The following is a 25,115-nucleotide window of genomic DNA, read 5'->3' as shown; positions in this document are numbered from 1 at the left end:
TCTTCAGTTTTATTACAGTTTCTTCAAGTTGCTAAAATAAGTTATTTTTGAAACAGCATAAAAAAAGTCTTCTCAGATTTTATCGGCCTTAGTATTTTCATATTTTCTGCGTTATGTTTGGCCTCAAAAGTGAATTCAAAAACTTTCCAGAGCTTGTTAAAATTAATAATGTGCTAGAAAAACAATTACATCAACTTTAATGCATTAGGGGAACATATATGTGTAATCATTCAAGATGTTGGCCAGATTAAGAAGATGATTAATTTGCATACTTTTTATTCTCAATATAAGATCATCCTTGTATATGCCTTAGGACTGTATTAAGAATGCTGCTGTACCTTAATGGGGGTCTAGACAACACTTGTAACTAAAAACATTTGAAAAGGATCTGAAATAGAACCACCAAAAATTCCCAGCTCTGCCATATATGATAGAATTATTGTTCAAAAACTAAATAATCTTGGGGGAGATATGATCATAGAATTACAAAATCATAGAGTTGGAATGAAAACACTTAAGGCCTTTTAAAACTTCTCCTTAATAAAGCAGCTTCATTGTCAATACACCTGATATTTATGCAGTCCCCTTGATGATACTTTTAATAATTAAAAAGTCTATGGCCATGCTACCCTGAACAAGCCCAATCCCATCTGATCTCAGAAGCTAAGCAGGGTCGGGCCTGGTTAGTACTTGGACGGGAGACCACCTAGGAAGACCAGGTGCTGTAGGTGTAAAAAATAAAAAAAATAAAGGATCATAAGCTGACAAGGTCCTTGCAGTCTGTGAGGTCAACCAAGGGTTGCCTCGCCTAAAAAATTTTAAAAAATTAAAAAATTAAAAAGAAAGAAAAAATGACTTCTGTCTTAAAATACAATTCATTCCACTCTTAAACAGGTGAAATTAACATTTTTAAAGTGTATTGATTAGAATGTGCCTCCTAATAAGTGCATTGTAGAGAAAGAATAGTTTATTTACTTTCCATTCAACAGATCTCCAAATCTTCAAGTACTCAAAGACAATTTTTGTGTCTCTCTGCACCCCTAACCCCTACCCCAACTCACTTTTTACTCCCATACATTTCAAGCCTTTACCTTCACAATTCTTAAGACACGATTTCCACACAGATACTTACTTCACTGTTCTTGTGGCTTCATCAGTACGAATATTAGTTTTTCTACAGTTATATATTGTGCCCAGGCAGATTTTAAAGCTAAGCCATTTAAGGAATTATAAATAGACTAGTGGTTACCAGAGGGTGGGTGAGGGGGGAGATGGGAGGTAGATGGGATAAAAGGGGTCAAATATGTGGTGACAGAAAGAAATCTAACTATAGGCAGTGAACACACAATGCAATATATATATATATATATATATATATTATATTGCATTCTTAATATACAGTCTAAAACATACAGTATTAAATATATATGTATATATACTATATATATATATATATATATATATATATATACATATATATATATATAGCATTACTGTTGACTTGCACACCTGAAACTTACTGGATTTCGTTAACCAATATCACCATAAATAAATAAATAAATAGATAGATAAATAAATAGATAGATAAATAAATAAATAAATAATCGAATGGATTTTTTTTTTTCTTTCGTTACCTTGAAATAACCTACTTCTTTCCTATGGTTTCCAACATCCTTTCTTTGTCACATTTTTATTGTTTTTCCCTTTGTCTAGTCCATTCTTGAGAATGCATCTCATTGATTGTTCTCTATAAAATCAATAGCTTCCTGAGAGGTTTAAAGTTTCACTCCAGCCAACTCTAAATAAGAAACGTCTAACAAACAGTTTGAACTAGAGGTGGCTTTTCATAGCTTTGAAAGTTGCTTATCCTCAAACACAAAGAATATAATCGTGAAATATATGTTATGACCTTTAAAAGATGCCATGTTATATTACACTTTAGGGTGACTTGAGGATTCTTTAAAACACTCTTAAGATTATATTGATGAAACAAGTGATATTATCTACCCTTTATAAAAAGTCTCCCTTTTAAAGTTTGAAATTCTCAAATGAGGGATACTTCCAGTTTTCTGAATAGGAAACAAATTCCTTGTGGCTTCAAAAAAAATCTGAGAGAAAAGTCAGGATCAATGTCTAATGATGTGCTTTTTTTTTTCTACTACAAGTTAGCTTATTCAAAATAAACTATATTATTCATTTTGCACAGCACTTTCAATACTCATTTCTCTTCTGCAGTGCAATTTTATTTTCTTTAGTAGACTAAATACAAAGAGGAAAGTCTGAAAAATTCACCAAGATTTTAAAACACAAAAAATGATTTTTAAAAGGAACAACTTGATGGAGGAGAATACACATCAGATGGGCTATACTAGTTGGGGAGAAAAAGAATCTGCTCATTAATAAGGGTCAAATACTAAAGTTTTAAATATTGTCCTCTTAAAAACTTCAGTACTGGCTTGACTAAAAAGGAGAATAAACGTGTAATATAGAATTCCAAGGGATATAAATATAAGAAGAGAATTTTTTTGAATGAAATAAAACTCTCTCTCAAGGAAAGGAACATTTAAAGACCTGAATACCAATTTTTTTGCTCAAGAAATGGCAAGGTAAGAGAAGAACTCAAAGTGTGACAACTTACTGGATATAAGCCAATCTTATAAAGATAAAAGTGTATAATTCTAAAGGAGATTGGCAGACATCCCAGATCAATTAAGGAAGAAATCCTGCAGCATAGGCAACATATTCATCTTTGAAACCTTACATTTAAATAATGTATCTCAAGGATGGATAAATGAAAATAAAAATATAACTAACTTGAAGAAAAAGTATAGATATAGGAATTCTTTTACGTGATAGACTTATAATTTAATGACTCATTCTATTGAGCCAAATTACTGGTTAATTCAATGAAGTAAAAAAGAAAAAATGCTTGGCAGAACAATCTGAGTGGACCTGCTAATTGTTAAAAGTTGAACTGATAGTCTTACCTACAACCAATTTAAAAAGAACAAATCTGGAAGTTACTGTTCAAAATGTGTCAGCACTATAGCTGGGTAAATTTTATTTGACATTGCTATGTAGGATTCTAGATAAAATGTGGTAATATGTGTAAATAATAGTTACACATTATTTGTGTAACTATGTGTGGTGTCAATTGAACACACCTAGGCTTATGATTGTATTACCATATAGTAAGATTGTCTTCAAATTAGGACCAGGAAAATAGAAATTAGGCATCTATATAAAATAGAAATTTTAATCTACCCAGTAGAAAGAAACATCACTACAGTCGTCTTGTATTTTTATAGTATACATTTAGTATGTGCCATTGAAATTACAGGTTTAAAGACAAATATTTAACAAGAAGGAGCCCGGTGTCATGTCCTATTGAGGAAAGGCAATACTCAGGGCATGGGGTCCCTCACCAATAATCGGAAAGAAGAATAAATTAATGCCATTTGAAACAAATTAAATAAATCATTGAGTTTCGGTCCTCCAAAGAGCCCTAATTTCAGAGTAATTTCTTCCCTCCTCAAACACAGTGAATTTAATATTTTTAAGAAGCTAAAAATGGGAATAATAGAATAAATATGATACATGTGGCAAACAAGTCAGTTAAAACTATGAGTTAAACAAAAAGATAACTTTAATTGTTAAAAGACAGTATTAGATAGGTTTAAAAAAATGGTGTGCTTCTTGAGTCACCATAATTTAATAATATATTTTGCACATACTTTATATAAAATAACCATGCTGGTATTCTAGGTCTTTCAAATCATTTGGAACAATTTAAAAATTTGCCACACTTGTAATGTTATGAATATTTAACTTCATTCTTCGGCATCAAATATTCAAATTCTATCTTTTATAAAATTGTGGAAACAATTGAATTTAACCTAGTTTCTCTGAGCAAAATCATTTTGCTAAATATCTTAAAGCATTGGAATCAATTGCTTTTCTAAATTTGGCATAATTTTAATCATCTATATAGTTAATTCTACCATTAGAACATATTTTTTTACCTTTGTTTTCAAAAAAATTTGAACTATTGATTTTTAAAAAGAAAATATAATTTCGAAAATAAACATAACCATTAATGTTAGAGCTATCATTTTATTATATATTAGTTATTGGAATTTCAAAATATCAGCTCATTAAAATATGTAGAAAATTTTTATTTTTGTATATAATCAGACTTTCTAACAGCTATTTAACATGCATATTTAAGTGTGATAAAGCTACATTTATAGAACATGGTAAAAAATTATGAGTGAAAGCAACATTTAAAAAATCAAATCAAATATTCAGATTTTTGAAAGAAGTCTTGAAGATAATCTAGTATAATGTTCCCACTTTACAAGAAGGGATTCAAGTCCCATACAGATTCAATATTGATCAAACTCAATAGTATAGTGACAGAGCAGAAATTAAGATGTTATGTCATGGTATTTTGCTTTTCCTGAGATCTGGTAGGAGAGGATGAATAACAGAGGGATGTCTTCTGTGAATGGAGTAGGCTTTACAGCATGGCTACTATAGTCAAGAGAAAGGTCCTGCAATGAGTTATAAGTTAAAGGTTGTAGAAGTTCACTTTTTTAAAAAATGCTTTGGTATGAACCACTTGCAGAAATGAGAAGGCCTCAAAGAAGTCATACCACATTTTATTCCTTTTCCACCATAATTTTTATGCGTTAGGGAAAGAAGTCAAGCATATCTGAAAATTTAATGGAAAACATCATTCTTATGTTCTATTAGTGTAATGAAAAGAGTATATAATAAAAATAGTGTCACATCCTAACCTACCCTTTTATCAAATTATTACTGCTGGAATATTTGGGATAAATGCCGTTTTAAATCAACCTATTATAAGTTGCTCTCACATTTTTTTAAAAAAATTTAAATAATAGAGTTATTTTATAGTTATATGAATGTCATTGAACAATGGCTAAATATAGAATAGTTGATCTATATTATTCCAAATAGTAATAAATATTTATAAATCTGATTTCATTTTGTTGGTTCATGTTCTTCTAGCTGACCTAGAGGTACTTAAAATGTAGTGGCAAATTCAATTTTTGTTAAGTTTGAGATACATATGAAAAGTAAGTTGAAACAATCTCATATTTTACCTTTATGCCAGACCTGTTTCACTCTCTCGTTACATTTTTATTAATCACCTATTACATACAATGATACCTTAGTTGATATAATCAATGTAATTTGTAGAATTAATTATTAGATAATATTTAAAACCAGATTCAGAACAATTGGTTGGGCTTGGGTGCCTAATTTTTTGGCCTTGTCATTGATTTTTAGATATTTACTGACATTAAAAATAATCAAGAACATGCTGATTATATGTGATGTCCTTTACTAGTCTTAGCTAAATTATTTGATACTACGAATTCACAATGCCTTGAGAGTACACAGTATCTATTAGTATCTTGGATAACACTAATTTGAATACTTCAAATTCAGTATTTAATATGATATTTAAATAAATAATTCTCTTTAGTATTTTTAGGCTTGTAATAACATAAGCCACTAGCACATTTTTCTCATTTTTTCCTATAGTCTCATGTCAGGAGCTAGGTATGAAATTTTAATGAGCATTTCCAACTACTTTTAAAAATAGTATCATATATTTTAATTAGCCCCCACTCCAATGTCATCAATCTCTGACCCTCTTCTCTTATTAATATAGATATGAATTTACTTGTTTCTGGTCCATCTCCTTCATTAGAATGTAAACTCCAAGGGATTAGAGATCTTATCTCTCATGTTCACTATTTTAGCCCCAGGATTTTTAGACTAGGCCATGGCAAAAGGGAAAATCTAAATTTTAATTAATACTTTTTAAATGAATAAATGAATGCAAACCCAATTTTATGCCTCTCCTTGGTGACTCTTCCAGGGATTGCTTATATTTTGAGACAATGTGATCAGACCTTTTTTTCCAGTGGCTTCAATTTTTGTGATTACACCCACAGAAATAACTTTTACATCCCAGCGTATGTGTATCTGACATAAAATATTCATGAAATGATATGTAACATTATTATCTACAGTGAACCCTGATAATTAAATTTCTAAGCCATTGTATTCCATACCATTTATTTAAAAATAATGCCGGAGCACAAAGGATTCTTAGAGCAGTGAAAACACTCTGTGTGATACGTTAATGATGAATATATGTGGTTATTTATTTGTCCAAACCCATAAAATGTACAACACCAAGAGTGAACCAAATGTAACTTTTTGTGTAACATATGTAACCAAGAGCATACCATAAGGTAAATTTTGGGCTTTTACTATGTAGGTTCATAAATTGTAACAAATGTACCATTCTGGTGGGGATGTTGATAATGGAGGAGGCTATGCATGTGTAGGCGCAGAGGGTGTAGGGAAAATCACTATACCTTCCATCCAATTTTGCTGTGAACCTAAAACTACTCTAAAATATAAAGTGTTAGTAAAAAATAATAATGCTGGTCTTAAAAATGGATTTTTAGGACCCATAAACCTGCAGATTGTAAAACATTATTTTAGATAAAAATGCAAGAGGTGAACAACATTAATTTTCCAGTACATGGAAAGAACACTTGTATCCTTGTCAGCATTGGATGCTTATTGTAAAGTTTATATAATCCTGAATTTTCTACCCTTCCCAGCCACTTCCAGCTCTCTCTATATGGATATCACTTACTTCTCATTCCCCAGACTTTCAGAAGCTGGGAGGCCATAAGGAGAAGGAAAAAAAAAAATGTTTCTTTTATATGCGATAGGTGAGCAATTAGGAAATTATGTAAATTTGGACTTGGATTCAGCCACGAACAAAACACTATACTAAAATTATTTCATATAATTCCCACCACAACCATACAAACTAAGAATTGCTACTTTTATAAGTTAAGAAATAGAGGCTCAAGAGGTCAAATGAATTACTCAAGGTGACAAAGCTAATGAGCAGCAGAGTCTAAATCCACTCCTGTTCCAAATACAGTCCCCCTAAACAGGAAGATAGATGCATGATGTAGAAGTTCCTGGAATCCAGAGGCAGACCCCTGGACCTGAGAGCTTCCAGATACTCAGAGCAGGGAGGCCCAAACACCTGGATGTTCAGGGCCTCTTCCTGTGGACAAAGAACAACTTCACCTTGCCAATCTGTATCCTCCTCAACCCCACCCTGATCTCTAGCCCCTTCTACTGTGCAGGGGGTGAGGGTGGGGCATATAAAAACAGCCTTGATGATTTATTGTACATTTCACCACATGGACCCCTAACAACTAGAGCCCTGTGAGCTAGAAAAGACTGGATGCTTTTCTCCCTGATGAATGAACCTTGACTCAGCTAAGGTCATACCGACTGGAGCTCAAATGAAAGCTCAGAATCGAGCTCCTCTGCAGTTGCGAGAAATCTTCACTAAGTAGAATCTGACCTTGGTTATTGTGAACTAAACAATTCCAACTCCAGCCCCTTATCCAAATCCCACTATCGCCAAAGCATGGGCTATGTCTTGTGGGTGGATGAGCCAGTCATCTCTGGAAAAGTAGTGAGATTCTACCTCCTCCCACTTTCTCCCAGCCACCTTGCTCTCTGCCCGCTTTCTGGTCTGAGGTCTACAGTTAAGTCCAAGGTGGTGTGAAGAGTTCTGGCCCACTGTCAAACTGGGCATGCTCAGTTGTGGAGCGCGTTTCGGCCTGACCTGAAGAGCTGGAATGCTCCTGCGGCTGCTGAGAGCCCAAGTGCGCGCAGCTCTGGGGCTGCAGCAGCTGTGGCGGAGGACCCAGCTGCTCCGCTCGCCAGCCGGGGGACGCCGTGCCGCCCGCCCCCTGCAGCCTGTGCTGCAGCTGCTGGCCACCGGAGGGGGCGAACAAACGTCAACCTGTTGTTTGTCCCGTCACCATTTATCAACTCTAGCACCACAAGGAAGTGCGGCACCCACACGCGCTCAGAAAGTTCAGCATGCAGGAAGTTTGGGGAGAGCTCGGCGATTAGCACAGCGGCCGGGGTAATCGCTGGGCAAGCGCAGGCGGCAGGAGCGAGGCACGGCGTCGATCCCGGAAGCCTCTCCCGGATTTTTCTTGGAGCGACGCTGTCCCTAAGTTGCTGATCCCAATGCACCGGCTCATCCTCGTCTACACTCTAGTCTGCGCAAACTTTTGCAGCTATCGCGACACTTCTGCAGCTCCGCAGAGCGCATCCATCAAAGCTTTGCGCAACTCCAACCTTAGGCGAGATGGTAAGAAACTCCGATTTTATCTATCTATCTATCTATCTATCTATCTATCTATCTATCTATCTATCTATCTATCTATCTATCTATCTATCAATTCATCACGCCCATCTATCTATCTATCATCTATTCATCTACTATCACCATCTGTTTATTTATAAAAGCACTTTTTCAGTCATTGCCCTCCACCTCCTTCTCTTCTTCCCCCCCCACCCCCCGGCCCCACCATCTTTCATATGAACCCTGGTGAATGCATTGTGGTGGCGGGGGTCGGGAAAGGGGGAGGGGTTTCAAGCCTGTTCCCAGTCCTGCGAGAACCCCTTTTTCCGGAATGGGATTGAGGAGTGTGGGACCCGTGCCGGAGGCGATCGAATGGGTCAGGTGGCTCCTGTCTATACTCTAGAGAAGTCATTTTGGTATTCAGTAGTCATACTAGGTAGGACCACGGAGTTGCAGAAAGTCGCAGGCTGCGCCGCCCATCGGTCAAGCTCTTAACCTTTTTGGACTCAAAACTCGGATGGATGGGGTATTTGTGATAGGTGGCGGGACTCAGGAGTGATTTTTCCTGGGTGATTTATTTTTATTTTTGTAGTGGAGGGAGAGGGAACAATGCGTTTTAGTGTCACAGTCATGTCTGGAACAGAGTGACAACTTTTTTATATAATATTTATTTTGAGGAGATGGCCGTGTGCAGCCTGTTGCCTGTTCCTCCCCAGAGTGACTTTCTCCATTGGGGTTCAAAGTAGCCAGAAACTCAGGGTCTGAGAGTAGGGGTTTGGGAGTTTTATCTCTATCACAGGGAGATGGAGCTTCTGCTATTAGTTTCCTTACACAGAAGTCTTTTTTTGCAGTCTTTTTGCAACTGTTTGCAAAAAGCAAAGCTCTTTAAACAGCTATCCTAAGCCAGATCCCAAGCAGGCTTGTTTGTTTTCCTTTACTCTAGAGGACACCTGGGTCATTGGGTCCCAGAGACTTTAATTGAATTTATTTACTTTCTGGGCCTCCATCAAAATCTGAAGTTGATTTATTCCTCAATTCTCAACTACAGCTGATGTTGCCAATACTTTGCAGCTGTTTCTGCTATCTACCTGAACTGACTCATAGGCTTTTTTTCCCCTCCATTAATATCTTTCTCCTCTTTGCTTGCTTAAAGTTCTAACACATCTCCTAAGGAAATCACCATGCCATTCTTAATATTTTCACTGTTTGAGCTGGCAACACTTGACTGTTTTCTGGTAAATTCATATTAGCCATCTTACTCTGTTGTTAGTTTTTCTCTTGAAATGTCCTTAATTTAAACTTCACTGAAAGGCTTTTAAACTTTGAAACAAACAACAAAAAAAACTTTATTATATTTTCTGATGACAAGTAGACTGTGGATTTCAGTGTGCTCACGTCCTCTGAAGAGGTGTAGGTGTGTGGAGGATACAGAGAAACTGTAGAGTCAAACTCCTGGCCAGAAGATGCCCCTATATGTCAAGTACTACTTTTTCACAGTGTTTTATGTAAAATATGCTAGCAGTGCCTTTTTAATAATTCCAGCTTAGTTAAAGCATAAAATTTTCTTATTAAACTTAAAAAAAAAAAAGTTTAGGCTTAAGACCAAACTTTCATAGTTTTGTTTTACTCATTAATGTTTCCATCAGGAACAGTGTTCTGGTTGAATTTTTAGATTTGTTAATGTTTGCACTTTATATGTTCTTTTAGCTACATGGAGTAAATGCCATTTATAATTTGCATGACCTCATAGCCATAATTTTGTAATCCTTAGCCTCCCAGTATCAGTTACAAGAAGTCAAGGACAGAATATGAAAAATATGGAATCATTGCCCATTAACCAAGATTCCGACCAAAACCAAGTTATGCAACTCCTAATACTTTTTTTTTGGAATAGAATAATCTTATTTTACTTTTCGCTGTTAAAACTCTGTACATCTATGTAGTCTATATGAGAAATGATTTATCTTATCAAAATTTTGAAAACTACCTGGATTTATTTCTCCATATTTTAGCTAAAGCGGTTTTACAATTTCTCTTAACATTAGACACACACACACACACACACACATTTTGATTAGTTCAGACTCTTCAATACTTTTATCAATGTCAATCTCATTCTATAAACAACACTAGGAAAGGAGAAAAGGTCGTGAGATTAAAATAAAATACAGAGTTAAAAAATTTAACACTCATAATGTGTTGTTTGGGGAATTTTCAAAAAGCAGCTTATTCTTAAGTGTTATAGAGCATGCATTCTCAAAGAGAGGCAATATTGCCCCAAAGGGGTGAGACTGGGTCTCAAAATCTTAAATGTTCCCATGATTTTGTGTCCTCCAAAGGGCCAGTACATACAAACAGATAAACAGTATATCTGTAGTGTTAATATTTCATAGGGAGGGGACGCGATTAGGAAAAAAAAAAGTCTAAAAAGGCCCCTTAAGTGGGGATTAACAATAATGAAAAGAAGATTTAGAAACATTGCCACAGAGTTTTGGTGTGGGACTAAAAATAAAGGGTCTTTGAAAAGGTCTAGACATTGTCTGGAAAATCTTAATGGCAACAGTTGAGCTGACAAGAGAAAGGAGTAATTTATTAAATTAAACTCTTGTTCTGATTCCAGACATTTTCAACTTGTTCTCCCAAAGTTCTCTAATGGCTCGTTAAAGAAGACAATATTCTTGTTCTTTCAACTATCAGATTAAGATTGGATGTAAACTCGGGAAGGGCATGAACATGGACTATAAAAAGGGGAAAGATAGAAGATAAAAAGTTTCCAAACATTAATTTAGGGTCTTTAGAAAATCAGACCCTCAGATTACAAATGGGAAGAAATCACAACAAAAAATTAGACTTGACCTTTGAATAAGGATTTTAGAAACCATTACCTGATTATGGAACTATCTTTACACTTGCATTCCATTGATTTCTCTGTGCTGGCCCTGTTACCTGTTACTAATGTTGGGGTTAAGAAAGAAATAAAGAAGGCAGGCATCCTGTTCTGGGCATGAGGCTTGTTGCATCCTGCCCAATTTGATACAAAAACAAACAAACAGACAAACAAGCAAACTTATTTTCGATCTACCTTTACTTAATAGCTTCAGATAAGTGGAGCAGCTATGAAATGATACAGAAATAAAGGGTTGATAAATAATAATCTTCTTCTACGTAGTGTAGCAGGCTGGTCTGCTGTTATCTTCTGACCTTCCAGAACTCTTCATTACATTATGCAGTTCACCCTTGAACAATGTGGGCGTTAGGGTCATCAACCCCCTGTCAGTTAAAAATCTGCATATTAACTTTTGACTCCCCCAAAACTTATTTATTAATTGCCTACCATTGTTTGGAAGCCTTACCAATAACATAAACAATATTTTGTATGTTATATGTATTATATACTCTATTCTTACAATAAAGTAAGCTAGAAAAAAGAAAATGTTATTTAAACAATCATAATAAAGAAGAAAACACATTTATAGCATTATTGAAAAAAAATTGCATATAAGTCAACCCACATAATTCAAAGGCATGTTGTTCAAGAGTTAAGTGTATTCTTATTCTAAAAGGGATATCTGTAGAGCTCTTCTAGGTACCTACAGGATGGCTAAAGGTGACCCAATGGAGGAGGGTGATTGATTTTGGTCTCTGTATCTAAAAGGAATCTAGGTTCTATAGTTAAGAAGGATTAAAATTAGTTTGCAGTACTTAATAAATATTTATACTTTCATATATATATTTATTATTCTTTCTCAAACCAATTTACTTTTGATATCTCTTCCTGATCCACCTCTTAGCACAGAGAAAACCTTCATTTGGCAGTAGCATCCACATATTCTTATTTTGGTGCCTATGCACTTGGTGCTTTTGTAATAATAACTGGCCACAACTGAGTGTGGATCAAGAAGTGTAAAGGTAGCAATTAACTGACAATATTACTTACTTATTTTTAAATCAAACTAGGTAGAACGTTCTGCTAAGGGGGTTCAAGAACACAGAATCACTCTGCATTTTCTTTATCTATTGTTGTTTTCAGAAAGCGCAGGTGTTTGTAGTCAATGATTCTGAATTTAGTTCCGAACATATATATATTTAGTTCTGTTTGGTTGTTTAATATGCCAGTACTTGAATCGTATATTATATTATCATTATCTAGTGATAGGCTTGCAATTTTAGTAATTGTGATCTTAGATTTTTAAGTAGTCAAGCTTGTTTCTTAAATAACATTTGTTTCTATTGTCCTCACTGATAACACACAGCACATTGTCTTTGTGCAAAGATCAGAGTTTTAAGGGTAGGTGACAAAACAGAGAACAATATTAACGAATTAAAGGGTCTTAAAGCTAAGAAGCAGATTAGCGTCCAAATCATGTGCTCTTCTCTGTTTATATTTCTTTTCAAATCTAAGGGCATTAAAACCTCGTAATTTTATAGAGCATAGTGATGATTGCATATTTTATATGAAACATAACTTTGACTTGCCACAGTAGGTTATATTACTTATTAGAGGTTCTTTTAAAGAGGCTGGTTTTGCCGGGTGTCCATATACTGTGTAATGGAAGATGCCACTAGGTCGTGAGTGCTGTGTTCATTGAATAACTAATTTTCATCTACAGGATTTTCCCTTTCAGCGAATGAAAGCAAAACTGTTTCAGAACTATAGATACAGCAATGGAGCAATGTCCCCAAGAGTTACTGATCACTAATGCCTAGCTATAAGCATGCTGTCTCACGAGATTCTTAGGCATATGTGGTCTCAGAGAATCTCATCATTCTAAGAATCTGGAAGAATATGCATATTTGCGTCATCATCCTTGAGATTTGAGTCATAATGTAAATCATCTTCCTCCTGGAGCTTACTCTTGAACTTTCTTTGCTGTAATGATCTGATCAGAATAAGAAGGCACTTTCTAAACACCTTAATAAAATTCTTCCTTGTATTAAAATAAGAACATCTTTTAAGCAAACCAGATATAGGATGTTTCTAACTCTTCTATGCTATGATACTTCGGTAATGCATTGGTCTTCACAAAGGATCAAGGTGGCTTTAGGGTGGAGACGAGCTACTGAGCTACCGTTTGCACTACCTAATCTCTTTTAAAGTTATTTCTTTTCAGATCTTTCTTTACTTGATCCAGACTGTCCTCTAAAGATGAAAGGACAAATAGTTATTTATCCTGAGCTCTCTGCTGCTGACCCCTGCTGTACGTATTATTCACTTGTTCAATTATTTATTGCATCTCTAATATCTGCCAGTTTCTGTGCTAGATGCTCAGTTATCAAGCACATTATGAGGGAAACCTACATGGTTCCTGCCTTTTTAGAGCCTATAGTCTAGTGGGCAATATGGAAAAATAAGTACTTAGTTTCAGTATATTGTAGTTGTCTTTCAGATGCATTCTGGAGAGTCCCGAAATTCTCCAAAAGTGCCATATAGGTCAGCACAGGTGTCCTGGGAAGGCTGAACGTGTGCAGCTCCAGATTCTCCACTCCTTCTTCAACAGAATAATTCCATGTATCTCCACATTTATGTTTTGCATATTTGAATTCATCACGAGATTCTTATTTGAAAAAAATGCATCTTGCCATTTAAAAACTGTGAAAGCACTGTGTAGTGTGATATGTGCTTTCATGAAGGAAATGCACAGGGAGATGGGAATTTACAGGTAGTACTTAATATAGATTTTAGGGATTGGGGAGGGTTTCCTGGAGGAAGTGATGTCTAAACTGGGACTAAAGTAGGAGTTAAGACGCTGGTGGCAGTGAGGAAGGAGTGGGGAGTTTCCTAGTGCAGAGAACAGCACTTGCCAAGGTTTGGAGATAAGAATCCATAGTTAAGCAAGTGTCCACTAGTGAAAGGCCTGGGAAGTAATGTTAGGGAGTTTGGTAATCATATTGAGGGCAATGGGAAGCCAATGAAAGACTTAATTTAGAGAAAGATATGGCCTGTTCTATGTTTGACTACTGAGTGCTAGTGTTATTGTGAAGTCAACCAGGCCAGAGCTGTGATAGAGACCAATCTTTCTACACTGCCACTGCCTATGGGACACAGACACAGAATTATGTCATTTTTAATGTGATAGTGGAAGACATGCCTGACTTTCCTAGTCCAAAATCTTTAAATTTAGGTGCCCAGTGCCTTGGGGCATCACTGAAGTCCCCTCACCCTGGATTCCCCTCTACATCTCAGCACACAAGATTTGGAAATTGTTTACTTTATCTGAGGTTTTTTTAGGGTAATGTAAATCATGAAAGTAGCCTGTCTAGTGTTTGGCAATGTTTTAAGTTATTTCAAACTTCTACATTTCAGAATTATTGCAATATAAAGGGGAGCATTTTCCCATTAACTCTTATGAGAAAGATAGTATCAACAAAAAGCTACAGGGGGATAATATTTAATAGCAAAAAGAAAATAATCCAAGACCAATGCTATAACAAAAATATTCTACCTCCCACTACAGTATTTCAGGACCAAATAATAAGTCAGAAATAAAGGAATAAGCCCATGAGACACTACCATATACAAGTGCACAGACAGGAAAAGACATTTTCTTCCGAGGATTATTTTTTCAGAACAGGAATGAAGCAAACCTTGTTTCTTACAAGCATTGATGATGCATATAAGAATATATCTTTTCTCTGCTCTTCACCTTGATATGTGGACATCAATTATATTAGCTTTAATATTAATAGGTTAATACTGTGTTTTCTTGTGATTTGTGCCATGTGCAGATTAGTGGGTTTTGTATAATCGGGAGACAGGTCTGTGAAAGCACCATAGCACAGGCACATAAGCTATGTTTCATTACAAGCAGCGATCCTTTCTGATTTTAGATTTTTTACTTAAGTACTTTTTTTTGTAGAATGTTTATGAAGACATAGTATTGGGTGCAGTAATTTTCCTATAAAAGTGAGCTAAGCACGATTCAAAACCTTGTGTATTAGGAGTCTTAATTTTTGAAATCTGAAATACAGCATGCCTTCTTTGTACTGAAGGAGCCCAGTGACAATTACTGGGTGTGAACTGTGAGCATGGGATAAATATGCTGTCAGCTTTAAACACGTCATTTCAGACCTAATTGTGAGAAGTTGCTGACAAGTTTTCCATTTCACTAAAACATTTAATAAGCAATATAGCAGCAGCCTACTTTTATAGCTATTCAGCAACCTCAGCTATGTAAAAAGCAACCAAACGAACTAATAAATATGCAACAAATTCACTTAAAAGCCAAAATCAGTGTCACAAAGTGTGTAAATGAGTTTATAAGGTTCATGTGGTAGACATTAAAAGAACATTTGCCTTTACTCTACATGTAATTCCATCCCATTTGTTTATGTGGTTTCCATACCCACAGCAGAATAGGAGCATGCTGTTAGGTTAAAGAACAGGACTGGCTCAAATTATCACAGTATTAGCATTGAGAAGTGACAGCTTGTAGCTTTCCTGCCTCCTCTTATATTTTCAGGCTTTGAAAAACATTTGTAAGACCTTAGCAAGTACAGCTAGCTTAAGCTTCTTATTGAATACGGTGAAAATAGTTCCAGTCTATAGTGAACTGAATGTTTGTGTTCCCCCAAATTATATGTTAAAATTCATAACCCCCAATGTGATGACATTAGGAAGTGGAACCTTTGAGAATTTATTAGTTCATGAGGGCAGAGTCCACATGAATGGGACACCAGAGAGATCCCTTGCTCCTCCTGCCATATAAGGATACAGCAAAAAGACACTGAATCTATTGGCACATTGATCTTGGACTCTAGAACTGTAAGAAATACATGTCTATTGTTTATAAGCTACTCAATCTATGATATTTTGTTATAGTAGCCTGAATGGACTAAGACACAACCTATCTCCCTATGTCACCAGAGAATAATTATATTGCAACCCAGTAAAGTTGTTGATTTTTTAAATGATGCCCTTGAGTCATAAAGGAAAGCTTAGATAATATGTTTGATAGGTTTACCAAGATCATAAACTAGAAATGGTATTAGCTTAAGTGTAAGTGGATTTCAATCAGAAAATTTACAATGCTCATTTTGACAACCTCGTGAAAAAGAACAGTTGTAGCCTGGATGATAATAAATTGTCATGATCATTCTTTTAGTGATAATAAATTTCTATTAGTCAAGAGGGAGATGAGCAGGGATTTCTATCAGTATTTTAGATTAGAGACTTTTGGTTTTAGAATTCTTAATAATTTGAACGAAGACATGGAAAACACATCTATGAAATTTGCATATTTTAGCTGGAAAAAATAATTAGTAGATTGGATGAGATGCTGAAATTAGCTGACTTTTTCTGTAAAGGGCCAAATAGAAAATATTTTAGGCTTTTCAGGCCATAAGTTCTCTGTTGCAAATACTAAACTCTGCCATTGTAGCAGGAAAGCAGCCATAGAAATTACATAAATGAATGGGTGTGTCTGTGTTCCAATAAAAAGTGGGCCCATAGACTGTAGTTTGATGATTGCTGAATTAGAGAATTCACGTGCCGTTAAGTTGAAATGCTGGGCCTATCACATCAAAATGAAATTCAACAGACATAAATGCAAAATCTGGCTCTTTGGTTAGACAATAAAAGCAATTACATAATTGTAAAATGGAATAACTTGAATTAAAATCATCAACATATGCAATGATAGATTATATGATAGATGATAGATGATAGAGAGATAAATAGATAGATGATAGATAGATGATAGATAGATGGTCTATGTGTGTATCTATCTTAATCTGCTAACTGGTTTAGTTGAACACAGCTTATTCTTCAACAAATGATATAGTTGCTAAACTACAATAACATCGACAATGTAAACCCAGTATTAGTATTAATAACTATGTCAGGATCAGAGAGTCAGCGGTGCTCTTGTAAGTCAGTCGTATATGTGACTGTTGTGCTCTTGATCTCTCTCTTGTGCATAATTCCACCTCTTTCTGATTTCCTAACCCTGTGACCTGAAACCAGAGTTTACTACATACCCTCATATCTTTAAACTTTCTCTTTGTATTGACTCTTCCTTTCACCCAATATGTATGTTCAAGTTTCTTTGGATCTTTTCATAACATATACAAGGTGTTTTACTGTTTCTCTTCATTTTATCACCATGTAAACTTATTCAGCCTCACTACAGCTCATTGTCTCCACTTCCTCCCTTCTTTATCCTTTGCATTTTAAAGTCATCCTCACTGCTTCACTGAACTGCTCTGGGTGAGGTCACTGTGATTGTAGCCTTTTCTGTAATCGGCAGCTCTTTCCTTGAAATGTTCTCTTCCTTTGGCTTAATGCTGTCCTTCCTTGGCCTTAACTACCCCTACATGACATGTTTGAAATGGTGACAGAAATAAAGCCAGAACTAAGAAATTATTTTATGTTCTTCAGAGAAGCAAGATTAGAGAAGGCCTTAAAAAGTATATTTTATGTTTTGTCCTCTCCCTGTAACCATTATGAATGGTGAAAGAAGCAGGAAAGATCTTAAAACATAAGGGAGATCTTGTGATTATAAAAAGAAAGAGCGAAGATAAATACTGTCATAGTACAACCTATCAAGTTCTATGATTGCAACATTTTTGGAGTAGATATGTATAAATATATACATATAGAAACTTCTATTTAAAATAATAGAAGGATATTTATAAGTATAGAAATATGACATTGAACGCACACATACATTTTTGTCCTTGTATCATTGAGTACTCTTTTAGTTATTTTTCCTCTCCTTGGCTGGGTCTTAATCTTCCTGTCTGCCCTATAAATACCGATATGTTTTTTAAGGCTCTGACCTTATTCTTATCTTCCCATGTTCTCATTAATACTCTCTAGAGGACCTTGGTTTTGTCAAAAGGGTCAGTTACTCCTTATGTGCTAATGTCCTCTAAATGTACATTTACTGTCTCTGCTGCTTTTACTGAGCTCTCCACCTGTCTTTTTACTTCACTACTTGAGGTCTACAATGGGTAATCCCCCTGGCATTTAAAGGAAACTTCAATTCAGTAAGCCTCAGAGTAGAAAAATAATTATTTTTAAGAAACATTAGGATATTCATCCAACAGAGAATTCCTAAACTATTGTTCTTCCAGACACATCATAATTGTTTTTGAATGAGCTGGTCAGCGTGTGCTGACCAGATATCACATTTTAGACACAGGAATTACACCACTCTGCATAGCCTTTCCTGACTACTTTATTTTTCCGTATTTCCATCATAAAGTTTATAATGATATTTATTTACCTATCTGACATATGCAGATGTGAGCATACTCTCTGTATTTAATACAGGCAAGCAGCCTCATTATCCACTTTATTGCCTGACACATAAGAGAAGTTCGATAAGATCTGAAGAATCAGTAAATCAACCAATCGGTGCCTTCTTTTTATAACTGATCATTGAGCCACATGAGCCCTCTCACTATCAGATTGTAAATGAATGGGAGAAAGGATGTTTAAACTCTTAATCTAAGGTAACTGTTAGGTTTCTGTTAATTGTCTGGATGGCTTTTTATATCGTTGAATAGAATAGGGAATAGAAGAGGAAGAGCACCTAAAGGAAGCTCATAGAAATAGAACATTAATTTGTGGACACTCGAGCTTTAGGAACTTGTGCAGTATTCATATGGATGGAATCTAGAGGCAGGGAAGCAAGAAAGAAGCACGTATTTGCATGAAATACGTGCACCATGAACAGAAAGCATTCAACTATGTATTATGATGTTTTAAAGTAAGTGTTGTTTATCATTGTATCTATGATAATACCTGATATTTCTTGAGTATGCATTATAAATGGCGGCTTGGTGTAAAGAGTTGGTTATTTTTCCAGAAGACTTTGTTGAGAGTGCCAAGATCACAAGTACCTTTAAACTACTGTCTTAGGCATAAGCATGGCATTTTGGGGGTAAATTTTGAACTAATATCAATGAAACGTGGAGAATTTTCAACTGGCTTACCTCCACCACCACCCTGCAAAAAGCCCCACACATACTCTGACTAGAATGAATCTTTTTTTTCATACCTTTCATTGTTGGTATTAGTATTTGAGTACTTTTACGTGAAATTTCCACTACTTAATAAAAGTTCAAAAGAAAGAAGTAAAAATAATTAAGGGTTAGGAAACAATTCTTAAGATTCAATCTGGATGATTAAGTATAGAAGACTAAGGAAAGATTAATGCATCTCTCTTCTGTTTAAGACTGACATATATTAGTTTACTGAGGATTAAACAAGAGAGTTTCTATTGAATGGAACAAAATGGAACAAAAAAAATGTACATTTCCTATGAAAACAAAAAGTCCACTGACAAAGTTGCTAAACATAGAATACAGGATTTTTAGATAGTTGTTAATTTTAAAAAGGAAAATGGAGTGAGAGCTATTTGGAATTTAAGTCCAGTATATGAAGAGATTATTTAAATACCTCTGGAAGAGCCAGTGTGGCTTTATATTGTTTTGATTCAGTTCTTTAGTTTATTAAAGTTTAGTGTAATTTTCACCAAACCCAATTGCAATAAACATAAACACTATGCATTCTTTCAAAAACTATTTACTGAGTACTGACTGTGCCAAGGTCTGGACGAAGCACTGAAGCAGGAACAGCTAAGCCTAAGGCAGTCTATACTCCACTAAAGCTTATACCTTGGCCAAAGGGATGCAATGTGTATGTGACTAAACAGAGGGCAAGTGGCATTATCTGAGTCCTGCCATTAGGTTACCTCATTTTTTTTTTTAAACTCAATTCTGTTGACCAAATTATAACTATAAATCATCTATCTTAATATACAGTTCAGAAAAAAAATGATATTGGTTAAGCTATTGTTGAGCACAATATCATTTGAAGACAAAGACTAATCTCTTATTAGTTGTTACTATTATCATAATAATTAAAATGAGAAGGAAGGTAACTTTTAATCGTGAGTCACTTTCTTGGTTTCTTCTTTTGTGTGTTCAGATATTAGGCCAAATATTCCTGAAACACAAAAGCAAATATGTAGGCTTACTTACTAGCCCAATATGCCTTAACTTTTTAATATGTGATATGCAATATGATTATTTGATCACTGGATGGCAATAGAAAAAAGACAGCTTTATGAATTATATTTTTTTACTCCCCCTCTTGGTTGGGAATGTAATTAAACTAGGAAAATTTCATATTTTACAAATATATTGAAAAAATTTAAGAATAATGGCAATCTGTCACTAATATACAACTATTCTTATCTTTATGATCTCAAATTTTAGATATAATTAAAATATGTTGAATAATTTACATGACTACTTTATTGCTCTGTATCATTTACACATCTAGTTTGTGTTCATGTAAAAAATTTGTGAAAATTCAATTTAGAAAACTGGTTAGTTGAAAATTATTTTCTGAGCAACAATTGCATGTGCACGGCCACTGGCTGACAAATTTCCTTTGAGCACACGACCAGCTAGTTGGCCACTCTGGACTTCCCGAAAGTCCCTGGGGACTCCTTATTACTTGCCAAATGAATGGGTTTATCAAAAGTTTTTTGGGAGGACAAAAGCATTATTATGATATCAAAAGTGAGAAATCATCCTCTCAGAATATTGCAGTATCTGAGATTTTTAGGAGACATGAGGCAGATAGGTGAGCATGTAAAAATGTGGGAACATAAAACATGCAGCTCACTACCAAGATGCAAAACGAGTGTGCATTAGACACATAACTGCTACATAAAAAAATTTGGTTGTGCTCATCCAGCTTTAATAAAAGTTGCAAAGTGATATATAAAAAATGACTATTTTTAGTGAACGTTTTAATGAAGATTGAAAATCTCTTTATTGGGGTCTAACTTAGGATGAGTAATGGCTCTCAAAGATTTTCTATCCCAATTCTGGCACCTCTAAAAATAACCTTATATGGTAAATATTTTGCAAGTGTGATTCAGCTAAAGATCTTAAGATGGGGAGATTATCTTGGATTATCTGGGTGGGCCCTGATACAATCACAAGTGTCTTTATAGGAGAGAGACCAAGGGAGATTTGACCACAGAGGCAGAGATTTGAGTGAAGTGTCCAAAAGCCAAGGAATGCCAGCAGCCACTACAAACTGGAAGATGCAAGGAACAGATTCTCCGCTAGGTCATCCAGAGGGAGCATGACACAGCCTACAACTTGATTTTGGTTCATGGAATTGATTTTAGACTTCTGGCCTCCAGAACTGTAAGAGAATAATGTATGTTGTTTTAAGTCAGTAAGTTTGTGGCAATTTGTTACAGCACCTACAGAAAACTAACAAAGGATCTTAGATATGAAAGATGGAACGGCCTAGTTTGTTGAGCCCAATTTTCTAACCATTTATAAAATTTAATTGGCCCGTAAATCTACATTGATAGTTTAATGGTGCATTTAGATCTCTGTCTTTGAGAATTTTCTAGTAAGACAAGCTTTACTTTTACCCTAGATCCACATCAGGATATTTAGAAAATTCTGACTCCAAATCTTATCTGTTTTTCAGATAAGATTAAGTCCTGACATGATAAAAAGGGAAATGATACTATTTCATTATATTTTTGCTGATTCTGAAAAGTTTCCCTTAACTCGAATATGTCATTTATGCACTTATTGGCTAATACATTTACTCATTTGTTTATTCCGGAAATTTTTGTTCTGAGTCCACTGTGTATCAGTTTCCATATCAGATTCTGGAGCAAAATGTTTAAAATGATGTGATAATATTTTGCTGATTGAGCATGTGATAATTATGTTATAATAGCTACCATTCATAGAGTGCTTATTAGTGTGGAGAGTATGCTGATGTAATATGATATGTGTTAATGCAATGATGATACTATATATTAGACGATAGAACATAGAAGAGATATATCTAGATGAAATATTTACAAATATTAGGATTATTGGAAATTTGGAGTAGGACAGAGTCAAAGTCTAGTTGAATTTCTAGGTCCAGTTCCCTTAGTTGAATTGAACCCAAATCTTGCCGCTCCAGTTCATCATTATCCAATAGAGATATAATGCAAGCAAATGTTATTTTAAAATTTTTAGTAGCTACAGAAAAAAATAAAAAGAATAGCATGAAAATAATTTTAACAATATATTTTATTGAATCTGTATCCAAATTATTATTTTAATGTTTAGTAAATAACTTTAAAATTGCGATTAAAAATTTTTTTTATCATATTGAGTCTCTAAAATAGGTTATGCAGTTTGTGCTTACAACACATCCTGTTATAGACTAGCGACATTTCAAATATTCAATAACCACATTGAGTGGTTAGTCATTACTGATTTGGACTGCACGATATCTTAAAATCATTTATTTAGACCTATACAAGTTATCAGTGGTCATTTTCCAACATAAAAAATAATTATATAATTTTTAAAACTATTCCTTTAGTTCTTTGTTGCAATGTGTTGAAATTGAGAGTCTTTTTTTAGGGGGATTAATAATCCAGCATGAAAAAGTTTTATGTGGTTTATATTTTGTTTTCTTATGATATCAACATTGATACAGTTGATGTATCTGGTTACTTTCATGTATTCCCTTTTTTTAAAAAAAAAAAAATTAGAGTCATCTATTAAACTAGCAGTCAACTCAACCAGGCTACTCAGTTTATATGCCAGGTGCAAAATTTCTGATATTTGAGAAGCATCTTATGAAAACAGCAGCTGGCACTTCATTTCTCTGCCATGGATAGAAAAAAGCTGTGTTTAACCAGCATTGGTTTTTCTTCTAATTTACAGCTTAATTTGACTTCAGTAATGATAACTTTCTCTTTTATCACTTGACCGTTTTTTAAAATTACTCTTTCTGGCTGATCAGGAAAAGATTTGTGAAAAACAAAATTCTGCTGTGTGTGGGGAATTTAACCTATTTATATTTGGTACAGATTTTTATTAAATTATCCATATCTCCTTGAATATAGAGGCCTTGGACAGCAAATTTTTGGAGCATGCATCTTTAGGAAAATTAAATGCTACGAAAACTGTTGTTTTGCATTTTAATATCCCAGATCTACCACTTACCCTGTGCCCTGAACTGATGATTAATAAAATTTATTACAGAAATATAAGTCATTCCTGCTTTTACTAAGTGACATATTTCTGCCAGGCTTTTAGTTGATTGTTTATTGGCATGGTCTTTTAATTTACTTATACATTTGTGCAAGCCAAAACATTCTCTTAAGTAAAATGTCTTGTAAGGGTATCCTTTTTCTCCTTAACTGACTTTAGGAACATCTCATTGCATTATGTTCCTGTGAGAGGCTCATATGTAATGATGCCCTGTAAAACTTTCATTGCTGTAAAATTTATTCTTTTAGTGGAAGGCTCAACCTGAGTTGCTCATTTTGATGTCTCATCTCAGGGATGACCTCAGCTCAGTGTACCTAATTTTCAAAACAAACACCCAAGATTAGAAAGGCTTGTTCTAAGGAAAGAACTGCTTTATGAGCTCAGAATTTCTTCAACAGCTTCATAAGTGTCAAGACACAGCATGACTCCATTGTTCTATATTCATAAGGCACTTTTCCTTTTCAGTGAATAAGTGGTTTTAAAAACAATTATTCCTTTAGTATACCCAGTACGCCGTTCTCACCTCTCTACCTGCAATTATATCATTCATTTTTATTTGTGTATATGTCTTCTCCTAAGAACCTAAGCTCTGTTAGAATAGAAACTTTGTCTCTTTTATTCCTTACTGTATCCCTGGCTCCTGGAATAGTACCTGGTATGTAGGAGGTGCTCGGGAAAAATGTTTGCTGAGTGGTTGAATGTACTTCAGCAGAATGCAACTCAGGTGAAGCTCAAACTTGTAGCAAGAGGAAAATGTCTGTGGGTAGCAGTGGCGGATTGACTTAAAGCAATGAAGCTTAAGCTTCAGGTTCTCTCCTACCAAGGCCCTACTATCTAATTTTAGATTTATAGTATCTCAAATACTCTAGAGTATTTAGAATATTCCGAACTGCATAAGCATCAGACCCCACAAAATCTGGATCATTCCCTGGTATTTAGGTGCACATCTTGTCATTTGAATTTAGCTCTGAAGATAAGTGAAAATATCCTCTACCAGATGAACAAATTAATGCAGCAGGAGATCTGTTACCACAAGAGCTGGGTTAACCATACAGATTAGTCCTAATTTAAAACATTCTGATGCCCTCAGTGACTGTAGTGCTCTTGTGTTACTTCCCTGGTACACATTTCTGCTTCTACCACTGAGACGTATGTATTTCAAGAATCTGTTGTATTTTGTTGCCAAACATATGTCTCCCTGTTGTACATGTTAATGTAATTACATAATTTAAGTATTATGCAACACAAGAAAACATGAATGTAAAAAAGAGAGTTTTGTTTCTAAAATATTTAATTGAACACTTATCCAAACTTTAATAGTGAGTTGTTAAAAAACATGTTGAGTCAGGTATAAGTGAGATAGCTGAACTATTCTACAAAGAATGAAGGTGAAATAAATCTAAAGAGTGTGAAGGGCTGCATGTATAAATGGCTTCACATATGTCTTTAAGTTTTTCTTTACTTTCAAGTCAGAAAAGTTGGAAATTTAGGAGAAGTTATGGACATGGCTTATATAAGAAAGTTTACAAAGAATTTTATTAGTATGAGACATACTCAAAGAAAAGATCTTTATGCTTCATCAGAACTTGGTCACAAAAATGCACATTTATATATTTTAAGCTAAACTAGTGTGTAAAACTGACATTTTAAATTGATCAATTTAGTACTGTTTTAACGATGTTGTACAAGAGAGTTTCCATTGTGTGTATAGAAAAAATGTCTTAAAGAGACACATGTACTCTATAATAGAGCATCTAATTTAGACCAACAAAGGTTAATGAAGTTCATTAACATGAGAATAAAATCTAACCTGATGAGACGTTGTATGGAATAA

At 34.7% G+C, this 25,115-nt stretch overlaps 1 protein-coding gene and 1 pseudogene across 2 annotated transcripts in view; both read left to right on the top strand.

Annotated features, from left to right (window-relative positions):
- The first annotated feature begins 612 nt into the window (after window positions 1–612).
- LOC120599691 (uncharacterized) lies at window positions 613–731 on the top strand (annotated as a pseudogene).
- Window positions 732–7,897: 7,166 nt separating this feature from the next.
- Window positions 7,898–25,115, top strand: part of PDGFD (platelet derived growth factor D) — a 214,471-nt gene continuing 197,253 nt past the window's right edge. The window contains exon 1 of one of the 2 annotated variants that reach the window (XM_039858777.1): window positions 7,898–8,242. In XM_039858777.1, coding sequence (XP_039714711.1) covers window positions 8,119–8,242 — 124 coding nt within the window. In that variant the 5' untranslated portion in view covers window positions 7,898–8,118. The remainder of the gene's footprint in view (window positions 8,243–25,115) is intronic. The other variant, XM_039858776.1, reaches the window with a different exon arrangement.

The sequence above is a fragment of the Pteropus medius genome, unplaced genomic scaffold (genome assembly GCF_902729225.1).
Source record: "Pteropus medius unplaced genomic scaffold, Ma_sr-lr_union100, whole genome shotgun sequence".
Classification (NCBI taxonomy): Eukaryota; Metazoa; Chordata; class Mammalia; order Chiroptera; family Pteropodidae; genus Pteropus; species Pteropus medius.
Note: the sequence above shows the minus strand (reverse complement) of the source record. Positions and strands in the feature narration are given on the sequence as shown.